General features: G+C 48.0%; 6 protein-coding genes across 6 annotated transcripts; 2 read left to right on the top strand and 4 right to left on the bottom strand.

Moving 5' to 3' along the window:
- Positions 1-1,093: 1,093 nt before the first annotated feature.
- Positions 1,094-1,636, top strand: HD556DRAFT_1243509 (uncharacterized protein; the record flags this gene model as incomplete). The annotated part of the gene is made up of 1 exon (XM_041298385.1): positions 1,094-1,636. A coding segment is annotated over one exon (543 nt), but the record flags the coding sequence as incomplete, so codon positions are not given.
- Positions 1,637-2,759: 1,123 nt separating this feature from the next.
- On the bottom strand, positions 2,760-3,900 carry HD556DRAFT_771587 (uncharacterized protein). Its single transcript, XM_041311581.1, has 5 exons — positions 3,783-3,900; positions 3,550-3,719; positions 3,406-3,495; positions 2,888-3,350; positions 2,760-2,823 (listed from the first exon to the last, which is right to left on the bottom strand). Exons 3-4 carry the CDS (start codon positions 3,491-3,493, stop codon positions 2,932-2,934), a joined length of 507 nt encoding a protein of 168 aa, XP_041156681.1. The 5' UTR covers positions 3,494-3,495; positions 3,550-3,719; positions 3,783-3,900; the 3' UTR covers positions 2,760-2,823; positions 2,888-2,931.
- An 879-nt stretch (positions 3,901-4,779) lies between these two features.
- HD556DRAFT_1311223 (uncharacterized protein) lies at positions 4,780-6,055 on the bottom strand (the record flags this gene model as incomplete). The annotated part of the gene is made up of 5 exons (XM_041300518.1): positions 4,780-4,846; positions 4,949-5,023; positions 5,120-5,324; positions 5,377-5,544; positions 5,605-6,055. 5 exons carry the CDS (start codon positions 6,053-6,055, stop codon positions 4,780-4,782), a joined length of 966 nt encoding a protein of 321 aa, XP_041156682.1.
- Positions 6,056-14,295: 8,240 nt separating this feature from the next.
- HD556DRAFT_1446858 (uncharacterized protein) lies at positions 14,296-15,648 on the top strand (the record flags this gene model as incomplete). Its single annotated transcript, XM_041307165.1, has 3 exons — positions 14,296-14,347; positions 14,406-14,784; positions 14,841-15,648. The coding sequence occupies 3 exons, from the start codon at positions 14,296-14,298 to the stop codon at positions 15,646-15,648; spliced, it is 1,239 nt and encodes a 412-aa protein (XP_041156683.1).
- A 1,616-nt stretch (positions 15,649-17,264) lies between these two features.
- On the bottom strand, positions 17,265-19,685 carry HD556DRAFT_1243549 (amino acid permease-domain-containing protein; the record flags this gene model as incomplete). The annotated part of the gene is made up of 12 exons (XM_041298389.1): positions 17,265-17,525; positions 17,578-17,872; positions 17,934-18,156; positions 18,212-18,473; positions 18,527-18,633; positions 18,687-18,777; positions 18,841-18,871; positions 19,032-19,053; positions 19,111-19,199; positions 19,253-19,335; positions 19,397-19,443; positions 19,511-19,685. 12 exons carry the CDS (start codon positions 19,683-19,685, stop codon positions 17,265-17,267), a joined length of 1,686 nt encoding a protein of 561 aa, XP_041156684.1.
- A 1,023-nt stretch (positions 19,686-20,708) lies between these two features.
- On the bottom strand, positions 20,709-23,165 carry HD556DRAFT_771853 (cytochrome P450). Its single transcript, XM_041311582.1, has 8 exons — positions 22,712-23,165; positions 22,645-22,662; positions 22,467-22,590; positions 22,232-22,414; positions 22,089-22,184; positions 21,868-22,028; positions 21,629-21,810; positions 20,709-21,576 (listed from the first exon to the last, which is right to left on the bottom strand). The coding sequence occupies exons 1-8, from the start codon at positions 23,068-23,070 to the stop codon at positions 21,134-21,136; spliced, it is 1,566 nt and encodes a 521-aa protein (XP_041156685.1). The 5' UTR covers positions 23,071-23,165; the 3' UTR covers positions 20,709-21,133.
- Between the last annotated feature and the right edge of the window lie 297 nt (positions 23,166-23,462).

Raw genomic sequence — 23,462 nt, forward strand, 5'->3', positions numbered from 1 at the left:
TTCCACACGGTGTTTTATACCGTGCCTGTCCTTTCTTTCTGTCCGCGAAATCATCTGCCTTCCACTGATAAGAAATTGCTCATCATTTGCTCATCATAATTTCATACTGATTGTGCTTGTAATGATTGATATAGGTGTGCAAAGACCTTCGCTCCTCGACATTCCACACGGCCATATGGCACGATACATATGAAATGCAAAACTTCCTCGTCCCCTCTGACCACTCGACTCTCAGTCTCGCGAGCTCTTAGAATCTAGCCTCGTAGTCGGCGGAAAGTGGAACAAGCGAGCCCTCACAATAATTTCCAAGCCCATTTGGTTTGAGCTCGAGTGGTCGGCCTTGCAAGGAGATCATTGAGAAGCGATACTGGCTTATGGCTTGTCATCCCGCACATTAGCAGCCCCAACAACCTTGGCGCTCCCGAGGACCTGCGCCTGACCACTCATACTACACCGTATTTCAACAGTCCACTACTTATTTTATGCCCTACACATCCTTTGCTTTCGGTCTACTTCGTATGCCCTAAACGTGGGCGCTCGGCTAGCTGGCTCTACGTAGACTCAATACTGGATTCAGTTCCAGCAAATATTTACCCATGAGTAGCTCTCGATATTCATAAAGCGGCTCGGGGCCAGGCCCGGGTCTGTCCAATTCACGTCGGCCACGATAAAAGAAGCATTTACAAATGTACCGTACGTAGATGACAGCCACCGGTCTAGTCCAGCGGACAACAAAAGTTCGTGCTTCTCTTGCCACCTGGGGGGTATGATCATTTTATGTAATAATCAGGCATAGGTACGTGCGATTTAACCACTCTTTTTCATCAATAAACACTGATCAGCGAAAATGGACTCGGACGCCTCATCAGTTTCCTCAAACTCAGAGCCAGAGCATGAGCTCTCCATCTTCGAGAGCATCGGGGTACATCTTGATTCTTTTTCCAACTCTGCTGTAGCATATGAAGTGGAAAGAGAGACCAAGCTCACACGTGCGCTCGATAACCTTGCCTGCAGTCCGTTCGTGTCCTTCAAGAGCCCGGTAGGGACAGCCGCATTTAAGCTGCTCGTCAAGGGAGAAGACGCGGGGACGTGGATGAACCCTGACGTCAGCGTATTACAAAAGCACGCCACCCCTTCGCCGTTCGGCAGGGGAGCAGAGACTGTCTTGGACCCAACTTACAGGAACGGAACAGAGCTCAAAACAGACGAGCTCGCTTTCAGCTTGCAGGGGGATAAGGGATCACAATATAAACAGTTTGTGAGCAAAGTCGAGGATGAACTTCAGACCAGCATGTTCGTCGGAAGAAACGTTTCCCTCAAGTTATACAAGCTCGCCATATACGGCGAAGGAGGCTATTTCGACTGGCATCGTGACTCGACGCATAGCGATGCTCACCATGGAACGGTGCTCGTCGCACTCAACACGGAATGGGAGGGGGGAGAGCTTATGTTGAGGCATCAAGGCGTCGAGACAATTGTCAACATGCATCCAACAAAGCATCTGAGAAAGTCCGTCGAAGAGCTCCGGCCAGTTGTGGTCGCATTCTACACAGACACAGAGCACAAAGTCATGCCCGTGACCAAGGGCACACGTCTAGTGCTCCAGTATGACGTCGAAGTCGTCGAGCAACCGCCTCAAGATGGGATTACACCACCTAGTTATACTCCCATGGAACAGGCCTTTCTTCGTCACCTGCACATTGAATCCCACATCAACACTTATCCCAACTTGGACCAGAAGTTGGTGCAGGCTGTCGTTGATGAAATCAGAGAATTGCACAACGGAGGCACTATTGTCATCGCTTTCCCGCTCACTCATCTCTACCGCAAGGCAAGCGTGAAGAAGAAATACCTCAAGGGAACCGACTCAGCACTTTTCGATGCCCTTGAGAATCATTTCAACGTCGTCCTCCATCCTGTTCTTATTCGCGCTGTCGAAGATGGCAATAATTTCGATTGTCTGGAGCGGTTCTATGCACACAAGTATCAATCGTCTGAGGAGAATGAAGAAGAGCCTTCTCGTGCTAAGAGGCAGTGGAGCAGAGTGATCAGGAATGCTATGTTCTATCTTCCACGGGTCTCTGCAATTCTGCAGCTTTCGTTGCCAAACGGGGCGCACCTTGGTAATGAGGCACAGATCGGTGGCGAGGCAAGGTATTACGGCGCTGGCATGTTCGTGGAACCAAAGAGCGAAGAGTAATGATGTTCAGGGGATTCAGTTTCGGTATAAAGAGAAATTTGCGTTCAAATTAGGACTGTTCGAAAAGGAGAAGTGTACTAGTACTAACAGTAGGAGAAATTCACAGTGAATTAAGACTCGATGATCATCAGCGGGACAAAGTGGCAGTCCATGAATCATTTTCATGGTTTGACCTAGGATACTGTCATTTTGAAAGCAACTGTTCAAAATACATAGTATACCTTGACATCAACACGGTGTATTCATCTAGTGAATCTGAGCCTTGGCCAGGCGCGCGCGAATGCAGAGATCGACCTTGGTTTCGCAAGATACATATTTGTGTAAGTACGTCCTTGGAAGCGCTTGGGCTACCTAGCGGAACCTGGATGGGCGAGGATATGGGGTTATATTGTAGGCTCGTGACCAGCCTGGCGTACACTAGCACGGTTCTCACCATCTCAAATTGACACATAGTCAGACTGGTTACGAGTCTAACTGGGAGGAGGTCTATTAGAATAGGTTGAGAGGTAGAGTGATGTGAGCAGAAACGGGTATTGTGGATATAAAATAGATATATAAAACAGATGAACCGTGATGCCGACCACGTTGTATCATCCCTCGGGAGTCACGAACCCTCTTTTGTCCTAGAGGCAAAAAAACAATGAGTCACCATTGGGATAGCGATAGAAATGAAAAGGCAGACAGTACCTCTCTTAGATACATGGTTACTCCTCGCGATTCACGATCTAATCCTAGTCGCCATCGCTCTGATCGCCGTTGCTATTAGAAGTGTTTGAAGGGTTGCTGGTGTTGCTAACGTCGGGGGCCCGAACGCTCAAATAGTCAGCGTCACTACTGGCAGAATTGCTGGAGTGACTAGTATTGTCGTCGGGAGCCCGAACGCTCAAGTACTCAGTGTCACTATTAGCAGTGTTGCTGGAGTGACTGGTGTGATTGGGGTCGTTAGAATCACCAGAAGTGGTGGAAGGACCGGTGGAAGGAGTGTTGGAAGGAATGCTGGAGCGACTATCATCGGGGGCCCGAGTGTTCAAGTAGTCAACGTCGCTATTGGGAGGGCCGCCTGGCACGCTAGGTTGACTAACATCGTTGGGGGACCTAGCGTCCAAATAACCAACGAGGTTAGAGCCAAACCCCCCACGCTTAGCTAAAGCTGTATCGCATATCAATGCCACACCCATCAACTAGAGTTCGGTATAAGTCCTTACAAGAAAGTTCCATCCCCGATGGTGTGGGATATGCTGCCGCAATAACAATAAAGGAAAGGAGTGTCTTGAAGACAAGTGAGGGCTGCATGACTGTAATTGAGAGGGATGGTCATTAGATGTCAGAGAGTTGCGAAGTTTTTATACCTTCGACCACATACAGACGTATCGTAAGAGCCCAGGTTAAAATATTGCGACGATAATCATGGTTCCGAGTAGTCAGAAGTTCTTCTATGTTATAATTTCGGCTCGGCCTCCAGTGACTGGTATGAACTTCAAGTTCCTTCTCTTGCTGTAATGATTGTTTCGACTAGGTTCTGACGGGAAAACACAACAGCCTCAACGAACCAGCGAGTAGACTCAAAATAGTTACAGCTCACCATAGGCATCCCTAGTGAAGTTGGGTGAGGTCACGAATAGGGATGGTACGAACCTCAAGCTCCGGAACTTCCAGGTGCTCTCGTTGAAGATGGTACTGGATGAAAAAGTCCAACATTAAGATCTGTCATACACTCTCGTAATGTTCGAACTCGAAGGTGAGTGGCATTTATTAGTAGCTTCGTTTATCTGAAGTTGCAAGAAGAAAAAATAAGTTCACAAATCACGTTAGGGTGCTTCATACGATGCAAAGATACCCATAATGCGATACATGCGATATCAAATACAGATGCGTCAAAAGCGTTGAGGAAAATCCGGACGTTGGAGAAGGCCATGCTTCTTGATCATGTTTATGGCTCTGCCAGTCTTCAACAACGTAGATAGTATGCATAGGGGCGAGATATACTGGCTTATCGGGGTCGAATCTGCTACATAGTCGTTAGCTGTCGTCTCTGCGACTTTGACAATCAAGATACAGAGGCACGAAGAAGTTCAGGTGCTGGCATGCGGTGATGTACAACTTTCAAGATTACCAAAAAATTGGTAAAACCGAAGTAAGGCAGCGCCGTAACTTTCGAGCATTTTGGGTTCGATGGCATAGAACGGTTGAGATGAATGATATCGGCGTCAAGAGTACTCGTTACTCTGATAAATTAGTGTTGGTCATTTCACACTCCGCCCTCGGCCGGACTCGGCCGTTACAGACTGATTAGCTGGCGGCCATCCAGAACGACGAATCAATTCTCAGAATCTCCGGCGCCCTGTGTTGGCCAGAGACAGCCTTGAAGGCCTCGAAACACTACTTTAAATGTCGAGATCGAAGACACTGAGGTTCATTCGGAGTATTAGAAAACCATCTCCAATACTTTCCAATTTATGCGCTCGCAAAAGCGACGGTATTGACCGTGCAAATGGCATAAAGATTCGCTCTGCAGTCCCAAATGCATCATGAATGATGTATTATCTACCATTTTGTGAGCCGATAAATGTTATAACAAGCTACTCTTTGAGTGTGATCTCCAGCTTTGCATGTAGTGTGCTATCACAGTCTACATCTGTGGGATTGCTATGACAAAACGGTCAGTTGAATCCGTCAAAGGAGAAGATATGTCGCTCGCTGCATCACTGTTGCAAGACAAGGACCGAGTTGAGGAAGCAAAAAACTTACTTGTACGTCACCCACTGATCGTCCAACTCCCAAGTCATGCTGACAAAACGCTGGCCGTCTACATTGCCGATGTATCTACATAGCGAATAGAGGAACACCGAATAGTCGCATGGGAATCATAAATGTATCAGTACCTCAGATTCGAATGTGTCAAGGCAGATTTGAACTTACTCCTCCGACACGAGTGTGTTCGTGGATTCTATTCCTACCCCCTTGAACACCCTTTTAGGCGGTGTTTCACGGCCAGGTTCCCCATTTCCTGTTTCTAACAGAAGTGAAGGACGTGGAGAAGCTGGAAGACTAGGGGAAGAGAGACCATAGCCAGCAATCCATCTCCCCTTACTCCCCATGTAAAAGCGGAACCACCATATACGTCCTGCAGGGGATGGCTGAGTGTAAGGAACAAATCAAAAAATGTGAATCTATACCTCGCGCAACAAAATCATAATTTAATTCTCGTGTAGCGTGTAGACGTTTCTGGAACATCCTGATACGGAAGGAAGCAACGAACTGGTGGTCGTCCAGTTCTACCCCATGATGTACTTCAATCTCATCTGGTGGACAACCCAGAAATCGTCTTAAAGACTCGTCCTTGGCTGATGAGTGCATTATACATTAATACAAACATTCTTGATTGGGCATTGCAAAGGACTTACAATTAGTGTTTTGAAAATTTAGCTGCAAGAATGATGCTTGGTCGCTGGTTTGCATGCACGCAAGACGTAGGTCGGAAGAGCATTTGGATGAAATTTTGGAAATGAATCCAATAAACGCCGAGAATACTTCTCGTCGGTGATTCACAATTGCCCAATACAGCGCCGTGTGACCCTCGATATTGGGTGTTTGCAGAAGGTCGGAGAGCTCTGCAACTGTAAGATCATGAATATATGCATTGACAATCGGTTCAATAGAGGAAGGGGTGACATATGTAGCAGAGACAAGATCACGAATGCGAGATAGAGCGGTGGCACGTCTCTGCCTGACTGATAAAAAGGAGAATACGGATGGTTGTCTGCATTTGACTTGGATGTTATGAATTGTGTTGTACGAGGGAGGTGAGCCAGCAATGGACTTGCTATCATCGATGGCTTCGGATTTCGTAGCCATCATGGCGGGGTGAGTGATGCGAAGGGGGTCTTTCGTTGAGGTAATACAATAGAATAGGGGCGTCGTGCCAAGCATCCCACGGGACTCCATAGGGTAAGCACAGACTGTTGGTTGTCCATGATAGTATCAAATGCGCGTGCTTTAGAGTACATCCATTGCACAGTATACGTACTGTGTGTATTGAGAGTATAGCGAGACGGTCACGCGCAGCTAGACACAAAGGTACGAATATCTCAGTATTCGAGTTGAAACTCAGATTAACAAATCGTTGTACCTAGACACAAAGGTACGAATCTAATATAACGTTAGACCTCGAGTCGAATGTTACGAAAATACTAACTTACATCTCAGTATTCGAGTTGAAACTGAGATGTTTGGATGCGGGTACCTGGGCTTATAAGGTGAGTCTCCCAGGTACAGTAATTTATGCTAAGCTAAACTAAAAGATGGACAACGCACGAGTTGGCCACGACACGTCGACCTCATTCTCCGTTTGGATGCGCTCGCACTTGGTGTCCTCTCCCTTGGCTCTACGCTTCGGCCGGTTGCTGCCTCTCCCTCTCGGCTCTCATCCTTTCGGCCTTGTCTCCTTCGGATTCGTCGGATCCCAACACTCCCCCTCGAGCGCTATCCAAACGCATCATCCCTCTCAGTCGTTGGAGTCTGGGTCGCGGTAGAGCCTTGGTGAATGCGTCGGCCACGTTGTCTTCGGTGGGGCAATAGAACAGCTTGAAGATGCCGTTCTTGACGTGTCCACGGACGAAGTGATATCGTAAGTCGATATGCTTTGTTCTCGATTGGAATTTGCTGTTGGAGGCTAACGCAATGGCTGCTTGATTGTCGCAGTATATGGAGGTTGGGAGGCTTGGCAGGCCATACTGTAAGAATGATACATTAAATACCTACAATTGTAGATGAAATGTGATACAATAATTACTGAAGTCCATAGATACCTATCATTGTAGGGCTGATATATCAATGGAGGATCCTGTCAGGACACTCCCATAATAATCTCACACCCCTAATTTTCGCATTTTTGACCACCTACTATGGGAATTTCCCCACAACACTTAAAAATAGATTACTTCTCCACATTTTCGCATTTTTAGCCACCCCACTACACCTAAAACATCACCCATTTTAGGAATCTCCACAATATCAATTATTCCCACACCCTCCCCACCTCACTGCAGCTTCACCACCACACCACAATAGGTCCCCTCTTGTATCTAAGTAGTAGTTTGGTATATATATGTACAATATAATGTAATAGACCGCTTTTTTTGCTTATTTGTGTGCCTGCTCCTCCTCTAGAGGCCATTTAACATATGTTAGAGTAAAGAACACTTTCGCACTTTTGCCCCTTTGGTGGGAAAGTGTTCTATTATATTCAAAACATGTTTATGAGCATATATGAGTATATTCCCATCTTTATTTGACCCCCTGAAGCGCCCTACATCAATAGATATAGCACATATGCAAGAAAACACAGAATATGTTCCTATTTAATTATTTCTAGGTGGACAGACTTGGAAAAATGATTCCCAGTATCTATTCAACAATATGAACAATGTATCAGGAGCCCAGGACCATGGGATAATTCCCTGTTGCATGGTGTGCCCCCCCTCTCCTGGTGGTTTACCCCCTGTAAAAAATTTTCCTGCAGGACCGGACCTTAATTGAGGTGAGGGGTCTATTTCTATGTATATTTGGAGTAGATCTATCATATAGCTGGCCCAGAACACACATAGGATCCTGCTACAAGAACAAAAACATAGAAAATCTCACTTTTGACACTTTTGATGTTTTTTAGTATCTTACTCTTGCATAAATAACCATCCCTGCTCACATATTATCAGTAGTACATTCACACATATGTTCTATGCCAAGGATCAGCCCTACATAGGGCGCAAATTTGATATCTGATGTACAGGAGGTATTTCTACTGATAAGGAGCCCATACTTTCAAAACATCGAAATTTAATAATCAGACACTTGGAGTAGATTTAAAGTACATTCACTATCATATACCTAAATTTACAAAACAATCCAACAAGAATTGAGTGCTGAGGAAGTGAAATAGATAAGAAATTGAGTGTGGGAAAGTTCAAAGACTCAAAACATCGAAAATGGTCAGTTGGGCAGCAGTAGGACTTTAATGCTGGGTCAACTCAAATATACATCACATTCCTTCCATCACCCTCTAACCTCAGGGCAGTATGTAGCATAGGTTCATTTAGTAGTCTATCATATATCCTACATATTTTCAATGAAATATTTGCCCTGTACCATATATAAATGTGACTTTGTGTCAAAAGATGTCAATTGTCACTTTTCACACATATGTCATTTTACTTGTCATTCAGTCAGTCCTTCACTGATCTTTCTAAAACTTCAAGTCCATCATTAGGGACATATATAAGAGGTATCCCAGGTATCTGATCACTTATCACAGGCTGGATTACTCTGTAGGTTTCCTATCTGAATGTACTACTGATAATATGTGAGCAGGGATGGTTATTTATGCAAGAGTAAGATACTAAAAAACATCAAAAGTGTCAAAAGTGAGATTTTCTATGTTTTTGTTCTTGTAGCAGGATCCTATGTGTGTTCTGGGCCAGCTATATGATAGATCTACTCCAAATATACATAGAAATAGACCCCTCACCTCAATTAAGGTCCGGTCCTGCAGGAAAATTTTTTACAGGGGGTAAACCACCAGGAGAGGGGGGGCACACCATGCAACAGGGAATTATCCCATGGTCCTGGGCTCCTGATACATTGTTCATATTGTTGAATAGATACTGGGAATCATTTTTCCAAGTCTGTCCACCTAGAAATAATTAAATAGGAACATATTCTGTGTTTTCTTGCATATGTGCTATATCTATTGATGTAGGGCGCTTCAGGGGGTCAAATAAAGATGGGAATATACTCATATATGCTCATAAACATGTTTTGAATATAATAGAACACTTTCCCACCAAAGGGGCAAAAGTGCGAAAGTGTTCTTTACTCTAACATATGTTAAATGGCCTCTAGAGGAGGAGCAGGCACACAAATAAGCAAAAAAAGCGGTCTATTACATTATATTGTACATATATATACCAAACTACTACTTAGATACAAGAGGGGACCTATTGTGGTGTGGTGGTGAAGCTGCAGTGAGGTGGGGAGGGTGTGGGAATAATTGATATTGTGGAGATTCCTAAAATGGGTGATGTTTTAGGTGTAGTGGGGTGGCTAAAAATGCGAAAATGTGGAGAAGCAATCTATTTTTAAGTGTTGTGGGGAAATTCCCACAGTAGGTGGTCAAAAATGCGAAAATTAGGGGTGTGAGATTATTATGGGAGTGTCCTGACAGGATCCTCCATTGATATATCAGCCCTACAATGATAGGTATCTATGGACTTCAGTAATTATTGTATCACATTTCATCTACAATTGTAAGAAGTGATACATCAAACCTACAGGTACAGGTGGGCTTGGGGCTTCGTAGAGTTCGCCGATGAGGAGCTGTAGGAAGAGGAGCTCGCGCGCCACACTGGTAAGCGCGATATATTCAGCCTCTGCCGTCGATAACGCTATTAACGGCTGCTTCCTTGCACTCCAGGCTATGGGTGCACCGTTGAACATGACGACGTATCCCGACATCGAGTGTCTATGAGGCTGCGACGCCCAATCGGCGTCGACGAACGCCTCTAGGCCGGCGTCTGTAGCTCCCAAGGTAAGTTCCATGCCGTCCGTTGCCTTTAAATAACGGAGAGCTCGTTTTGCAGCTTCCCAATGGGCTCTGCCGGGGTTCCTCATGAACTGCGACAATGTTGCGACCGTGAACGCAATGTCCAGTCGCGTACTGGTGGCAGCATACATCAAGGACCCAATGGCCCTTTGGTAAGGTATGTCACGCATATCCTGGATTTCGGCGTGGGTCGCGGGGCCTTGCTCTACTGACAGGGTTGTTGTAGCCTCCATTAGGGTCTGTACGCTCTTGGCGTCGCCCAAACGAAAACATTCGACGATGGTCGCAACATATGCCTTCTGAGACAGCGTGATGGTACGTGCCACTCTATCCCTTGTTACCTTCAGACCTAACAACCACTTTAGCTCTCCCAGGTCCGATATCTCGAAATGCTTCTGGAGTTCGGACTTGAATCGCTGGATGTGGGCTACGTGGTTCGCTGTTACGGCCATGTCGTCCACGGACACTGTGATGACTGTATGCTCGTTGGAGGTACGTTTATAGTAAACGGCTTGATCGACTTTGGACCGGCTGAATCCCATCGCTAGGAACACGCCCGATAGTTCCTCGGCCCACTCGAATCCTGCCTGTTTCAGGCCAGGCAAACTCCTCCTCAATCTCAGCACCTTTCCACGCTGGTCCTCCTTCAAGTAGCCGGGCGGGGCACGCATATATATTTCCTCCTGGATGCTGGCATATAGGTAAGCGCTTTTGATATCAACCTGGTGTATCTCCCAGTTTCGCTGAGCTGCCATTGCTAGGACCATCCGGATCGTTATCATGCTGGCGGTGGGGGCGAAGGTGTCGAAGTAGTCGACGCCGAGCTTCTGCCTCTGCCCGTTAGCCACGAGTCGGGCCCACAACTTCAGCTTCTCGCCGTCCGGTCCGCGTTTGGTGGCCAGGACGTAATGGCACGGTATGACGTTGGCGCCTTGAGGTGGGTCCACTACCTCCCACGTACCTAGCTTCTCCAACTGACTTATCTCATAGTCCACTGCCTCTTGCCATTCAGCGGCATCAGGACCGTTTAGGGCCTGTTGGAGTGTGGGTTCCGGCTCTGCGGCAGCCAAGGCAAGGTGAAGATAATTTTCTTCATCCATTAGGTCTACCTCTGACGCCTCTAACAGATTCTCCATCGTTAGGGCAGCCGTCTGACCCTCATTTAGGGCCGCATAGTATCCGAGGGGTGGTCTTGCCCTCGTCGGCCTCGTTGGAGGAGTAGATGGCTGAGGTTGCTCAGGAGTAGATGGCTGAGGTTGCTGGGCGGTAGATGGTTGAGGTTGCTGAGGAGTAGATGGCTGAGGTTGCTGTGGCATGGTGATGGGCTGGACGCTATTAGGTGAGTTATTATTACTGTTGCCGCTATTATGTTCGTTAACAGCAGTAGACTCCCCCTCGTTCGGCATACCATCGGCTGCCAGGATCGGTGTGAAGGTGACATTCCTTTCCACCGTGACTCGACGCCTGCCGGGCCAATATACCCAGTATCCCTTACTCTCAGCGTCTACCCCCACGAAGACTGCCTCCTCTGCTCTCGCCTCTAGCTTGCCAGCCTCCAGGGCATGGACGAAAACCGTCGCCCCAAACTCGTGGGCTCGCGACAAGTCTGGTTTGGACTTGCGCACCATCTCGTAGGGCGTGCTACCTGGGATGGCCCTCGAAGGTAAGCGGTTCTTGAGCCATGTCGCATAACTAACGGCCTCGGCCCACAGATACTTTGGCATGTCTTTGCCCAGGAGCATCGCTCTCGCATGCTCGACCAGGGTGCGATTGAGTCGTTCGGCGACACCATTCTGTTGCGGTGAGTCGTGCACTGTTAGTTGACGTTCGATGCCTTGCTGACACAAGTATTGCTCGAACTCAGTGCTCAGATACTCCCCTCCTCTGTCCGAACGGACTTTGCGCACGCGCACACCTGGCGACTGCCGGGTCACCCATGCCTCGTAGGACTTGAACACTGTAAGTGCGTCACTCTTTTGTTTGAGGAATTCCAGTCGTGTTTGGCGGCTGAAGTCGTCCGTAAAACTGACATAATATTTGCAGCCACCCAAACTCGTCGTCTGGGCCAGTCCCCAGAGGTCCGTATGGACTAGATCCCCATAGGTGAGTGCGCGCGTTTTCGTCTCTTTGGGAAAGGATTGCTGCGCTGACTTAGCTTTCACGCAGGTATCGCAGAATTCGGCTTTAGATTCCGGGTCTAGGTCCACGCCCACTATCATCCCCTTCTTCACAGCGTCCGCCAATGCGTTTTGGCCAACGTGGCCCAGCCTACGATGTAGCTGGCCAAAGGTAAGCTTTTCTTTTGCTACGTTTGTGTGGTGACCCTGACGCGCTTTCGTCATCACGCTGTATAGTCCCTCGACCTGTGGGATTTCGGCTATGACCTTTCGTTTAGGGCTGTGCGACAAAATTTTGCACATCTTCCCTTCAAATAGCACGGCCAGGCCAGCGGACGCGATTCGGTTCGTTGATATCAATGTGAATGCCATTGTGGGGGCGTATAGCGTGTCTCTCAACGTGACGCTGGTGCGTTTCGCACCCAAAGGTAAGTCGATCTTCATGTCTCCTCGTCCAGTAGCATTAACGATGGATCTGTTTGCCGTGTAGACCTTCTGGGGGCTTATTACGACAAAATTGTCGAACTTGGACCTGTCTGGACAGAAGTGGGACGTTGCGCCGGAGTCAACAATAGCTCCCCGGCGCTCGACAGGTACGTGCATGCTTTCTGCGACGGTCGCGAGGTCTGACGTCACGAAGGCGTAGTTATCTTGCCCTTCAGACTCCTTCGCGACATTGGCACCTTGTTTTTGGGTACGTCCTCCTTGCCTTTGCTTCTGCTTCGGTCCCTGACCTTCCTTTCCTCCCCCTTTCCTCCAGCACTCGCTCTTATAGTGACCCTTACGGTCACAGTTTTGGCAGAGTGCGTCGGGGTTGTAGTGAGGGGCTGCGCCATCCGAGGGTTTTGACCTTCGGTCGTTTCCTCGGACTGAGAGGGCAGAGTTTCCTGCTCTCTTGGACGGGCGTCTATCAGTGAGCAAACGATGCTCGTATTCCTCGCTGATGACATTGACGAGTTCATAGGTACTTATGGGTTTCTGTGTGACTTTTGCCGCAGCGTTAATCGACGACAGGATGGGACGATAGGATTCGGGGAGGGATCCTAGGATTATGGCGTAGAAGTCCTTCTCGTCGATGGAGGCTCCCATTCCCGCGAGCGATTCGCGGAGCCGCAGCATCTCGCTGAAATGTGCTCGTACGTCCCCGTTCTCTTCGCATCGGGTTTCCTGCAGGCGACGACGAAGATCGATCTGGACTAACTCTGTTTTCCCCTCGTGAATCAGACACACCTCGGTCCAGACGTCCGACGCAGTCTCCAGCTTTTGCACGCGCAACAGGAGTCTGTCCGTTATGGTGCTAAACACCTGCTGCTTTACTAAGGAGTTGCGCTGATAATATTCGTCTAGCTTCTTATCGAGATCGTCGATCTCTGTCTGAGTGGGTATGGTACCGTCTTTCTTCGTCACGGCGCCGGTCTTCGCATCGACCAGGAATTCTATAGGTTTCTTTGCCCGGCCGTCCACATAACGCATCAAGCCTCTTGCTCCGATCGCCGTCAACGTACGTTCTTTGTATGTGATCCAGTTTGTGCCATCTTCGGCTAACTTGGGTACGTTGAATAGGGACGAACTGGTAGCGGGGAGCGTTGTGTCCATAGCCGGGGCAGGGCTCATAACCTATTGAGAGTATAGCGAGACGGTCACGCGCAGCTAGACACAAAGGTACGAATCTAATATAATGTTAGACCTCGAGTCGAATGTTACGAAAATACTAACTTACATCTCAGTATTTGAGTTGAAACTGAGATGTTTGGATGTGGGTACCTGGGCTTATAAGGTGAGTCTCCCAGGTACAGTAATTTATGCTAAGCTAAACTAAAAGATGGACAACGCACGAGTTGGCCACAACACGTCGACCTCATTCTCCGTTTGGATGCGCTCGCACTTGGTGTCCTCTCCCTTGGCTCTACGCTTCGGCCGGTTGCTGCCTCTCCCTCTCGGCTCTCATCCTTTCGGCCTTGTCTCCTTCGGATTCGTCGGATCCCAACAGTGTGGTCTGAGGTACAGTTTTTAGGAACGGGCTTCGTTTCATCTTCCATGGGCCTCCGCTTCCGGTATAAATGGTGCATGTTGATAATGAGTCAGAATATCGGTTGAGTCAGTATTTTGGCATAGTACCAGGCGTGTTGAGTCGTGAATTTCAGACTAATTCGGACGACAAATGTGACGAGCGGCGCGGGAGAGAGACATGTCAGCCTAGCGAGGAATCACTATGCTGAATTCAAAAATAATATTTGTAATTCATAATTACATACATCATTATGTCCAACTACATGCAACTTCAAGTTGCGTCGTTCTATCACAACGTCGACAGTCCCAGTGTTTTGGTTCATTGACCTGTGGGACGCCTCATTGCCGGTCTTCTGCCAGAGGAAGTATTGATGGTGAATGGTGACTTGAAGCGAGCGAGGGAGGACCAAGATCCTGATGATGGTCAGCACGAAATTTCAACACACGCGTTGTGCGCTCACAGTTCTCACATCATTTTTAGAGCAGATACCAACTCACCGGACAAAAATTCCCAAGCGACCTTCATCTTCCGTTGGAATTAGCAGAGCTGTTGAAAAAGATACCCAAAGTAAACTTGCAGATCCTCGTTCAAACGCTTTATGTCCAGCACTGCCTGACGCCCACGAAGATCCTATCAACTCTTTGCTTGACTTAACTTCGTTATGCTCTCAGGATGACATATCGGCTCGGTTTGACTCGATTTCAAGCGCTTTATTATCCCAATATTATCTTTCAGTCATTCATGGCAGCTCTCAAACGGACTATGAAATCCTTGAACTAGAATTTTACCTCCAGAAGTCAGGCTGTCACGAGGACCCATTCACTCATGGAAGTGCAGAGCAAGAGCGCAGCGGGCAGTGGTGAGAATTGACTCTTGAGTTTTCGTATAAGAAATAGTCCAAATTAGCTCTCACAGGTATTTTCATCGTGCACCGAAACGCTCAAACTCATCGCAAGCCAATCTTGTTGCAACTGTAGCAGGAGGTTATCGGGGTGGTACACGTAAAGGCCTTGATTTGACATTTGGTGGCCCGGCGTGCACGCAAACGTCTTCTAGCGCGGAACCTCGCACCACATCGGGAATATTGCGAGGTGGTGCTCTTCTGCGCACCATACGCCGATCTCACGACCAAAAGGTCATCTCAGGGCCCTCACTCCTCGTCGATGAGATTCTGCGCGTATGCAGTGCTTCGAACATCAGTGAGCTTGTGTCTGTTAAATGGCAAGGGGACATTGCTGCCCTTTCAGCCCCGAGCCAACCGAGGAGCGTTTACATGTACTTGCGCAAGCGACCTGCATCGAGCCAAGCGACCTCGCCCGTGTTCCGTTCTCCACGCATTGGACTCGATCTTTCTAACCCGGAAACCAAAGCCAGCCCCACACATCCACGAGTTGTCTTCGTCGGCAAACTGTATCGGTACCTCACTTATCCAGAACTCCTCGTTGCCAACGGGCGCCCTCAAACGTTCGTAGGACTATATGTGGCCCTTGTCGAAGGAAATAAGTATGAGCCTGGATCACTCAAGTTCCGCAACGAATTGAGTAAGCTGACGGGAATCAAGGACACAACTGTTGCCAAGTATTCGTCAGACTATCAGCTAGGATTCGAGAAAGGGAAGTTGGCGAACTTTGTCGGGGCTATTGGAAAAGGTGCCTCAGCGTCGGCGTCTGCATATCTTAAGATGATGGGAACGCTCGCAAAGGTGCTCTACGAGGCCCCGTGAAATGACAGTATGTATTCAAGTATGTGTAAGTTTCGCCTCGAGTCCTGCTCTAGTGCTACAGCTCAAAATTTTATTTCTGGATAGTACGAGTATGTCAAGCGATATTTGAATGGGCTCCGGTCACATTCAAAACAACATGCTCATCTGGGAAGAAATATCAGCATCGATAATGAGGAATGTGACGACATCTACCTTCGGAAATAACGTTCAAAACAATCCCGACAAGGCAAATGATACGGCAGCTTTCTTTCCACAGACATGCTCGCGCATGTTATTGCCGGTTCCTGGCCACGCCGTCCAGTAGCATCCCAGTTCTTCCAGACTCGCTCTTTTCCTCGCCTCGCCTCGCATTTGGTGACCTGAGTCTTAACAGGCCCAGCCATGCGCTTGCATGGGCAAACATAGACGTATTGGGCCTCTATGATTTCGCACATGGCAAGGATAGTGGCGTGTTTGGGTGAGCACTGAAGAATAAGTTCTTTCAACTATGTTTGTGGTGGCGTGGTGATCGTGTTGTACTTATACCTCGAACTGGCGTGCATGCCAAAAGACCCACTGGCCTGCAATGGAGGTGTGCGTAGGAGTCATCGCAGAAAATGTGCATTGACCGATGGACCGTCCACACTGGCACGGCACATTGTGCTTATTCATCAGTGGCTCGCTGCTGGATTGTACTTGCAATGTAAACCATTCCCATCTCGATGAGACTAAAGGACAATGGCCATGGCCTCCTGGGCCCACGACTCGTATGCATTTCCAATTGAGTTTACAATGTGAATATGTGTAGTTTGTTATGCCATCGTCACCCATATATACACCTGTCCCCTTCTTCACTAGTGCTGCTATACGCAGTCATCAGTACGAGATCGACCAGTCAAATTAAAATCTCCTTACATCAACAGTATGCACAGCCAGACAAACAAAACGAAGGACCGGGCCCCTCCGTTCCATTTGCTTTACACAATCATGTCATCGTCGCCCATATATACACATGTCCCCTTCTTCACGAGTGCTGCTATACACGGTATCTGTGAAGCGGTCATCAGTACGAGGTCAACCAGTCAAATTAAAATCTCCTTACATCAACAGTATGCACAGCCAGGCAACCAAACTGAAGGACCGGACCCCTCCGTTCCAGTTGCCTTGCACATCGCCTTCCACTCCTCGACATGCTCGACCGAGCCCTTTTGTTGAGCTCTCTGGACGTTCTTCTGCCATGAGCATACCTCGTCGACGTATCTAGCCCTTGAGGACACGATCCTGCAGTTGGTACAGAAGGTGAGCGACCATGAGCTTCTACACATTTTACTTGCGAAGACGGGGTAAAACGATGGTATGAGATGGGATGGAGAAGCTCGTCACGAACGTTCGCCTTTATACCCCTATGTTGTGGAAGCCTGCCTGGTGGACCATACCAATGGCGCTTTTCAGGCCATTTGCCACAAGGTGCCCACAGCGGATGTTTTGCCATGGCCTGCGGATGGCTTCGCTTTGTAAAGGAAGGCTTTGGCGCCTCCAACATACTAAAAACAATCGATCACGCCAACGACTGACGTTTTTTGGAGACAAGTAGTAATGATGTTCCGGAGGCTTGAAGCCTAGCCTCTATTGGGTAGTCAATAAATATGTGTAGCTGCGTGAGATAGCCGAGTTCGCCACCCAGGGGTTATCGCGACAGCAGCCTCCTCTTCATCTTTGCCTTCATGATCTCGGATCATTGCACCTTCTCCAGGTTTCCAAACAGCATCAGTTTGTAAGTCTACCTCAAGCAACGGCACGAAATGCTGCCGGATTCCAAGTCCGTATCGCTCATAGATGGCGTAGCCGAGGTATAGGACAACGTAAAGGGCAACACCGATGTATGTGGCGACGACGTTCTGGCATGAATGCGGTGAGATGAAGGCCGTATCAACAAAAAGTGGCGCATACCTCGGCTTGTAATGGCTGTTCTTTGACCGCCGAATATCCTTCTGCAATGAACATCAGTAAGGCTAGTACAACAACTCCAGCAGGCAACAACGGGAATAAAGGCTGGGTATAAGGCAAATCCAACAACGAGCGCCCCTGAGCTCGATATGCCGCACGAAAACGCAAAGAAATGAGACCTATCGAGCACCACACAAGCAAGGCTGATATTCCTGTGAGATTGAGCAGCCAAGTGAACACGAGCCCCTCCCCCCAAATTGTCGTAAGGAACGTCACGAATGATACTGCAAGCGCCATGCTACATCAAAAATATTGTCAGCGTTGCATTCTACGGCCATAAAGCGGTAGTGCAGACTCACACAAGCGCAGGCACAGGAACGCCTCGGCCATCTACCCAGCCAAAGATGCGAGGGGCTTGACCAGATCTGGCCAATGAGAGAAGCATGCGTGAACTTGCGTAGAAACACGAATTTGTGGCGGATAAAACTGCGGTCAAGAGCACAGCATTCACGACGTGTTCAGCAGCACCAAACCCAGCACGCTGGAACACCACAGTCAGTGGAGAGGCTGTCACATCCGACTCTGATGGCAAATTGAAGAAATGAGCGGTGGATTCCGTTCCAGATTCATTACTCACCGTCTGCTGCACGGAGTAAGGTAGGGTCTTGCCAGTTAATGCAAAGTCCGATGGTTAGGATGGTCAAGATGTAGAAAAGGACTATTCGGATGAAAGTAGCCTTGATAGCCCGAGGGACAGTTTTATGAGGTCGAACGGACTCTCCCGCGGCAACTGCCACCAGTTCAACACCGCCGAAAGAGTAAAAGGCGTAAACGAAAGTCTGAGCGAAATTTTGAAAGCCACCGATGAAAGCTTGGCCGTTCTGAAAATTCGACAAACCCTTCAAGAGGATATCAGTAGCCATACTGCTGACGAACGCCGTGCATTGCTTACGGGTCCAGGATGTCCTTTTATTCCACCCCAGTCGTAGATGAGCCCGACAAAGATGAAAACTATGATCATAAGGACCTTGACGAGAGCAAACCAGTACTCAGACTCTCCTGTTGCAGTTCAGCGTTAGGACACATAGCATACATGCTCAATAACCACGCACCGTAAGCTCGAACATGGATCAGTTGAAGTAAGAAAACAGGGACAATAATGACGAGGGCCCATTCCCAGGCTTGGACTTGCGGCGCCCAAAACTGATTAAACGGCCCATCAGCAATTTTCTTGGTGTATCGTAATAAAGTAATAGACCAACTTACCTGTAGGATAATCGCAGCAGCAGTCAGCTCGCTGGCTGACAACCACGACGAATGAGTAAGTCAATCACCTCTTCAAAACAATGAAACAGGACAGAAGTGATACTCACGTATTGAAAGACTCCTGAACAAAAATGGATGCATAACGTCAGAATGATCAATGAACCTGCAATTTATCTTGGAAGCAGAAGTACCACTGGAACCAGTAATTCCACCCTGTTCGCAGAAATTTTCCAGTCAGCACGAGGAGACATCAAGGTGGAAGTACAATACCCAACGTAAAACCTAGGGCGGGAGAGACGAATCTACTACCAAAGACGGAGAAAGCGCCTGATACGGGGAACATGGCAGACATTTCGCCCCTTCAATTTGTTTCATTCAGTTCGAATATGATGATGTGATGTTGAAAACATACAAAGCGATCACGACGCTGTACACAAACATCCCAACAACAACATACGAGAGCAGAGCACTTCCTGGCCCGGCCAAAGCGATAGCCTTGGGAAAAGAGTCAAAGTAGCAACAAAAGGACGCGCTCGCATGAGGACAAAGCACTCACAGATCCAGCGCTCAAGAAAATACCCGTCCCAATGGTCCCTCCGATTGCTACGTATATTCCGGAAAGACTTTCAGTACATGACATCATTGACCATCGCTTCGAATGAACACTCACCGATCATCATCAGGTGCCTGCTTTGCATTGCCCTCTTTGTTTCATTCTCAGCAGGCGCATTGCTGGACCCAACAATGAACCTCTTCCAACCACTGCTAGGCAAGGCCTTAGATGCAACTTCATCATCCACTGGAGCCTCCTCTGGAAGTTTTGCATCTTTTTCAATGTCGCTCATCGCGAAACGTCTCAGAGCTGTTGACTTGGTTCTAGTAAGTACTAGTCGACGAATTTCAGGCCAATGGAGTGGAACTATTAGACACTACCTGGATTGATATTTGAACGCCGATAAAGAGTCTTGTGCCGTTTTGGTGGTCTTGCGTGTCGTGATGAAAATGAACAGATTCCAGAATCTCAAGTAGCACTCCAGAATCAGACTAGTGTCGCATATATAAAGCGCTCGACGATAGAGCAGTGTAAGGATGGATCATGGCGCTACCGAACAGCCCCGCGGCATACGGGACGGCGTCCGATATCTGTTCCATTACGGCTGATTGCAAAATTAAGCGATCAGCTGTAGTGATTCATTGAGATTTCTGTCAAACTCCCAACTACGCTCATCACATATAGCTACTCGACATATGTCACTGCATCAGCCGAGCACTCTGCTACCGCTCCTTTCTATTTTCGCATCTACCCGATATCTAGCGTCTCGTCACTTGACCTAAATACAGTTGATAGTCGTAGTGTGTTTTGAACAGACTTTGCGAACCATTATTCTCTATTGCGCCGTCGCCTTTGAGCCTTACACACCACCGTGACGTCAGGTTAGTATCCCGAGAGCACAGAAAACACAGCTTCAGATACCTATTGCAACGTGTAATAAAGTCACCTTTTAATTATTCATCGATTTACAAGTTTACACGCTGGGCTTGGCCTTGGAACATAAGCCGTTTGATGCAGCATAAGGAATCTTCAAGGATTAATTATGATGTTGCTCGATGTTGGATACGGGAGTGGAACGACCATTAACGCGCTCCTCTCCGAGGCAGTCGGTTCTAAGTGGACGATATAGTGGCAGAATGCGCTGGAATGGTAGTTTCAAGACCACTTTCCTAATATTCGGCCAGGACTTCGGGCACTAAACCTGGACAATGAAGTTAACTCAAGTGGTCAAAGTATGATATATTCATCACCACCTACTACTGATGCTAAAGCGGCGAATGCTCCACGAGGCCACGAAGTTGAGTGCATCGGAGTCTGGGGTCACCATTCCACAAACAAAATCAGATAGGACATCACTCCACACTAGTATCAGATGCCAAAACTAGAGACACAAAGTGGGTATTGATCTACATACATGGGGCCAGCCGAATACCATAGTAATACGATTGCATAGCATCGTGAAAACCAAGAGTGTATCCACACTACTACAACGAAAGCAGGTTCGACGAGGGTTTCGCAGGGTAGCCAGCCCACGTTGAGGAATATTAGCCGATTATAAGAGCTCTATTGACTAATGTAGGAATAGGAAAAGAATGGGGAGAAATTATGAGGCGTGTACGCTCGTGGTGGGTCGTAGTGATGGTAGATGAATCGCCGGAGAGCTCACTGAGCTCGTGGGACGAATGTCAGTTTGCATTCCATCGAAGCAGGAAAGATAACCTGCAAAAAAAGGCACTTGAGTCAAGTCCTCGGACAGTGATCACAAAGATAGTTAATTACAAAGGAGTCCTTGATTTCCATACTTCGCTCGTTGGTCTCAGGAGGAGCCACAACATCAAAGTTCCTCGCCACAGTAGCCACCGCGATCCTCAACATCATCTGCGCCAAATTCTGGCCTCCGCAGACACGCGAGCCTGTACCGAATGGCATGAGGAATTGTGCCATCTTGAAAAGATGTTCAGCGTTCCCAGGTCTTTCGAGCCAGCGCTCAGGAAGGAAGGTCTTCGGAGAAGGGAAGATAGATGCATCGCGGTGCATAGACCAGCCTTGGGTGGCAACGATGGTACCAGGAGGAAGTGCGTAACCCATAAGATCAAAAGCTTCATTAATGGCGCCATTTTTGGATGTAGAAGATGGAACGACACGTTCGAGAATACTTGGTACGGCGCTGTACAACCGAAGACCTATGACATGTGTAATGAGGAAGATGTAAATTAAAGCGAAGCGCAGCCTGACCTTCTTTCACGAAAGCGTTCAGGTAAGGAAGCTTCTGCAAGAGAGTGATATCAGGAATAGCATGCGGATCAGGCATCGCTTGGTCCAGTTCGGCCTGAAGCTTCATCATGATATCTTGCCTGCGGCTAAGCTCCCAAAAGAAGTAGGACAACGAGTTTGATGTAGTATCAGACCCTGCGATCCTAGGGGTATCAATTTAGCTCGCGCTATAGGCAGTCAAATGAGAGATAAATGCATACATATGTCCCATCATTTCTGAAATGATATCGTGGTCGGGCATGGCCTGTTCAGAGGAATACTTGTGCTGGAGAAGGCGTCGTAACATCGGAATCTTCTCAGATTCACCAAGTTTTCCTGCATTTAACTCTGCTCGCATCTCGTATACGCGTGCACCAACGAACTTGAGAAGAGACGAGAATCAGCTTTATTGACCGCATTGAAGGCACAGAGAGGGAACAACCTCGCCCATAATCTTATCAGAATCGCACATCTGGCGCCACCGGTTGTTGGGGATACGGCAGATCATATCCCACACCCAAGGGGGTACTACGCTTCTCTGCAACCCCTGTCAGTCTAATTTTGATGCAAGGTCGATCGCCTTACGATAATGCCTCGCTTTGGGAAATCCGCGATCGCAGTGGCCATAGAATCCTCCACACCCGCAATCCATTTACTGAGAGCACCCTGTCGGTAGCCATGGGAAGACGCAATAATAACGTCAACCATATAATGGCGGAACAATGCAAGACAATCCAAAGAATGTTTGCCTCCGATATGTTCTAGAACCTGGAATGGGCGCATTAAAAGGGAAACGTCATGCTCATTTCGAGGGGCATACCGAAATAAGCTCGAGCGTATAATCATGCGCCTCGGGCTGAAAAAGAGCGAGATTGACCGGGGCATAGTGAGGAGCATAGCCCTTTCGGCGTGTGACATGTCCCGCATGGTCCAATGTTGTCATACTAGTCAGAAAATCAGCATATATGCGCGTTCAGCGGATTGCACTGTACACTCACGCATGATCATTCTCATTGCTAAATGGACTCGTAAGCTAAAATCGCGTCAAATACAAGACAAACGCACGTTAAAAGACTCTTGTAGAAGGTGCTCTTGTCAAATTTGTAGACTGAGTAGACGCTTCTCATGGATGTCAGATCTTTGAAGATGACCTTGTTTGGACCGATCCGAACGACAGGGCCATATTTCTCGAAAAGGCGGTGATTGGTCTTGCATTGTTGGAGGCGCAAAACGTGTGTTGTAATCCAAAAGTTAGAGACGGCGGCAAACCAAGGACCGGGTATCGAGCTGAGCGGGGAAAGAAAGAGGTCGTATATAGCGCGAGAAACAAGGTAAACCAGAGAAAGAGAAAGAGCGGCGAGAGCGATGTTGTGGGTTATCCAAGAAACTGAGATGGGAAACGCAGCTGTAGCGGTGAAGTCCATGGTGGGTGTAGCAAATGGGAAATCCAACAAAGACAACAAAAAAGAGGCCTGCGTCGTCGGCGGACACAAGTGATAGAGGGTGAACGAAGAGAGAGGACGCCTATGAGGAATTCAGAATGTAGCTGGTATATATACCGTCCATAAAGTGTGACTAAAACATATCCAAATCGCGGTCACAATTGGTCAATGGAATGTCGCCGATGGCGGTTGGACGTCAATTCCTCCATCCCAAAATGGACTCGCAAGTAATCTACTTCCGGGATACCATATTCCTCTTCTGGCCCCCTCGCCTCCGTGACACTCGCTTTGGCTACGAGACGGAATTTTCATTAGTAACAGTCGCTCTGGGAACAAATTGAAGATGATAATACGTGCCAGTACATACAGCCAAG

This window comes from Suillus plorans (genome assembly GCF_016647745.1).
Source record: "Suillus plorans strain S12 chromosome Unknown HD556scaffold_57, whole genome shotgun sequence".
Lineage (NCBI taxonomy): Eukaryota > Fungi > Basidiomycota > Agaricomycetes > Boletales > Suillaceae > Suillus > Suillus plorans.

Coding starts and splice junctions, on each gene's coding strand:
- HD556DRAFT_771587 (XM_041311581.1), bottom strand. CDS start 3,493: ATGCAGCCCTCACTTGTCTTCAAGACACTCCTTTCCTTTATTGTTATT. Junction 3,351..3,405: donor ATCGGGGATGGAACTTTCTT/GTAAGGACTTAT, acceptor TATGCGATACAG/CTTTAGCTAAGCGTGGGGGG.
- HD556DRAFT_771853 (XM_041311582.1), bottom strand. CDS start 23,070: ATGGACTTCACCGCTACAGCTGCGTTTCCCATCTCAGTTTCTTGGATA. Junction 22,029..22,088: donor CTGATAAGATTATGGGCGAG/GTTGTTCCCTCT, acceptor TCTCTTCTCAAG/TTCGTTGGTGCACGCGTATA. Junction 21,577..21,628: donor GAACGCTTTCGTGAAAGAAG/GTCAGGCTGCGC, acceptor CACATGTCATAG/GTCTTCGGTTGTACAGCGCC.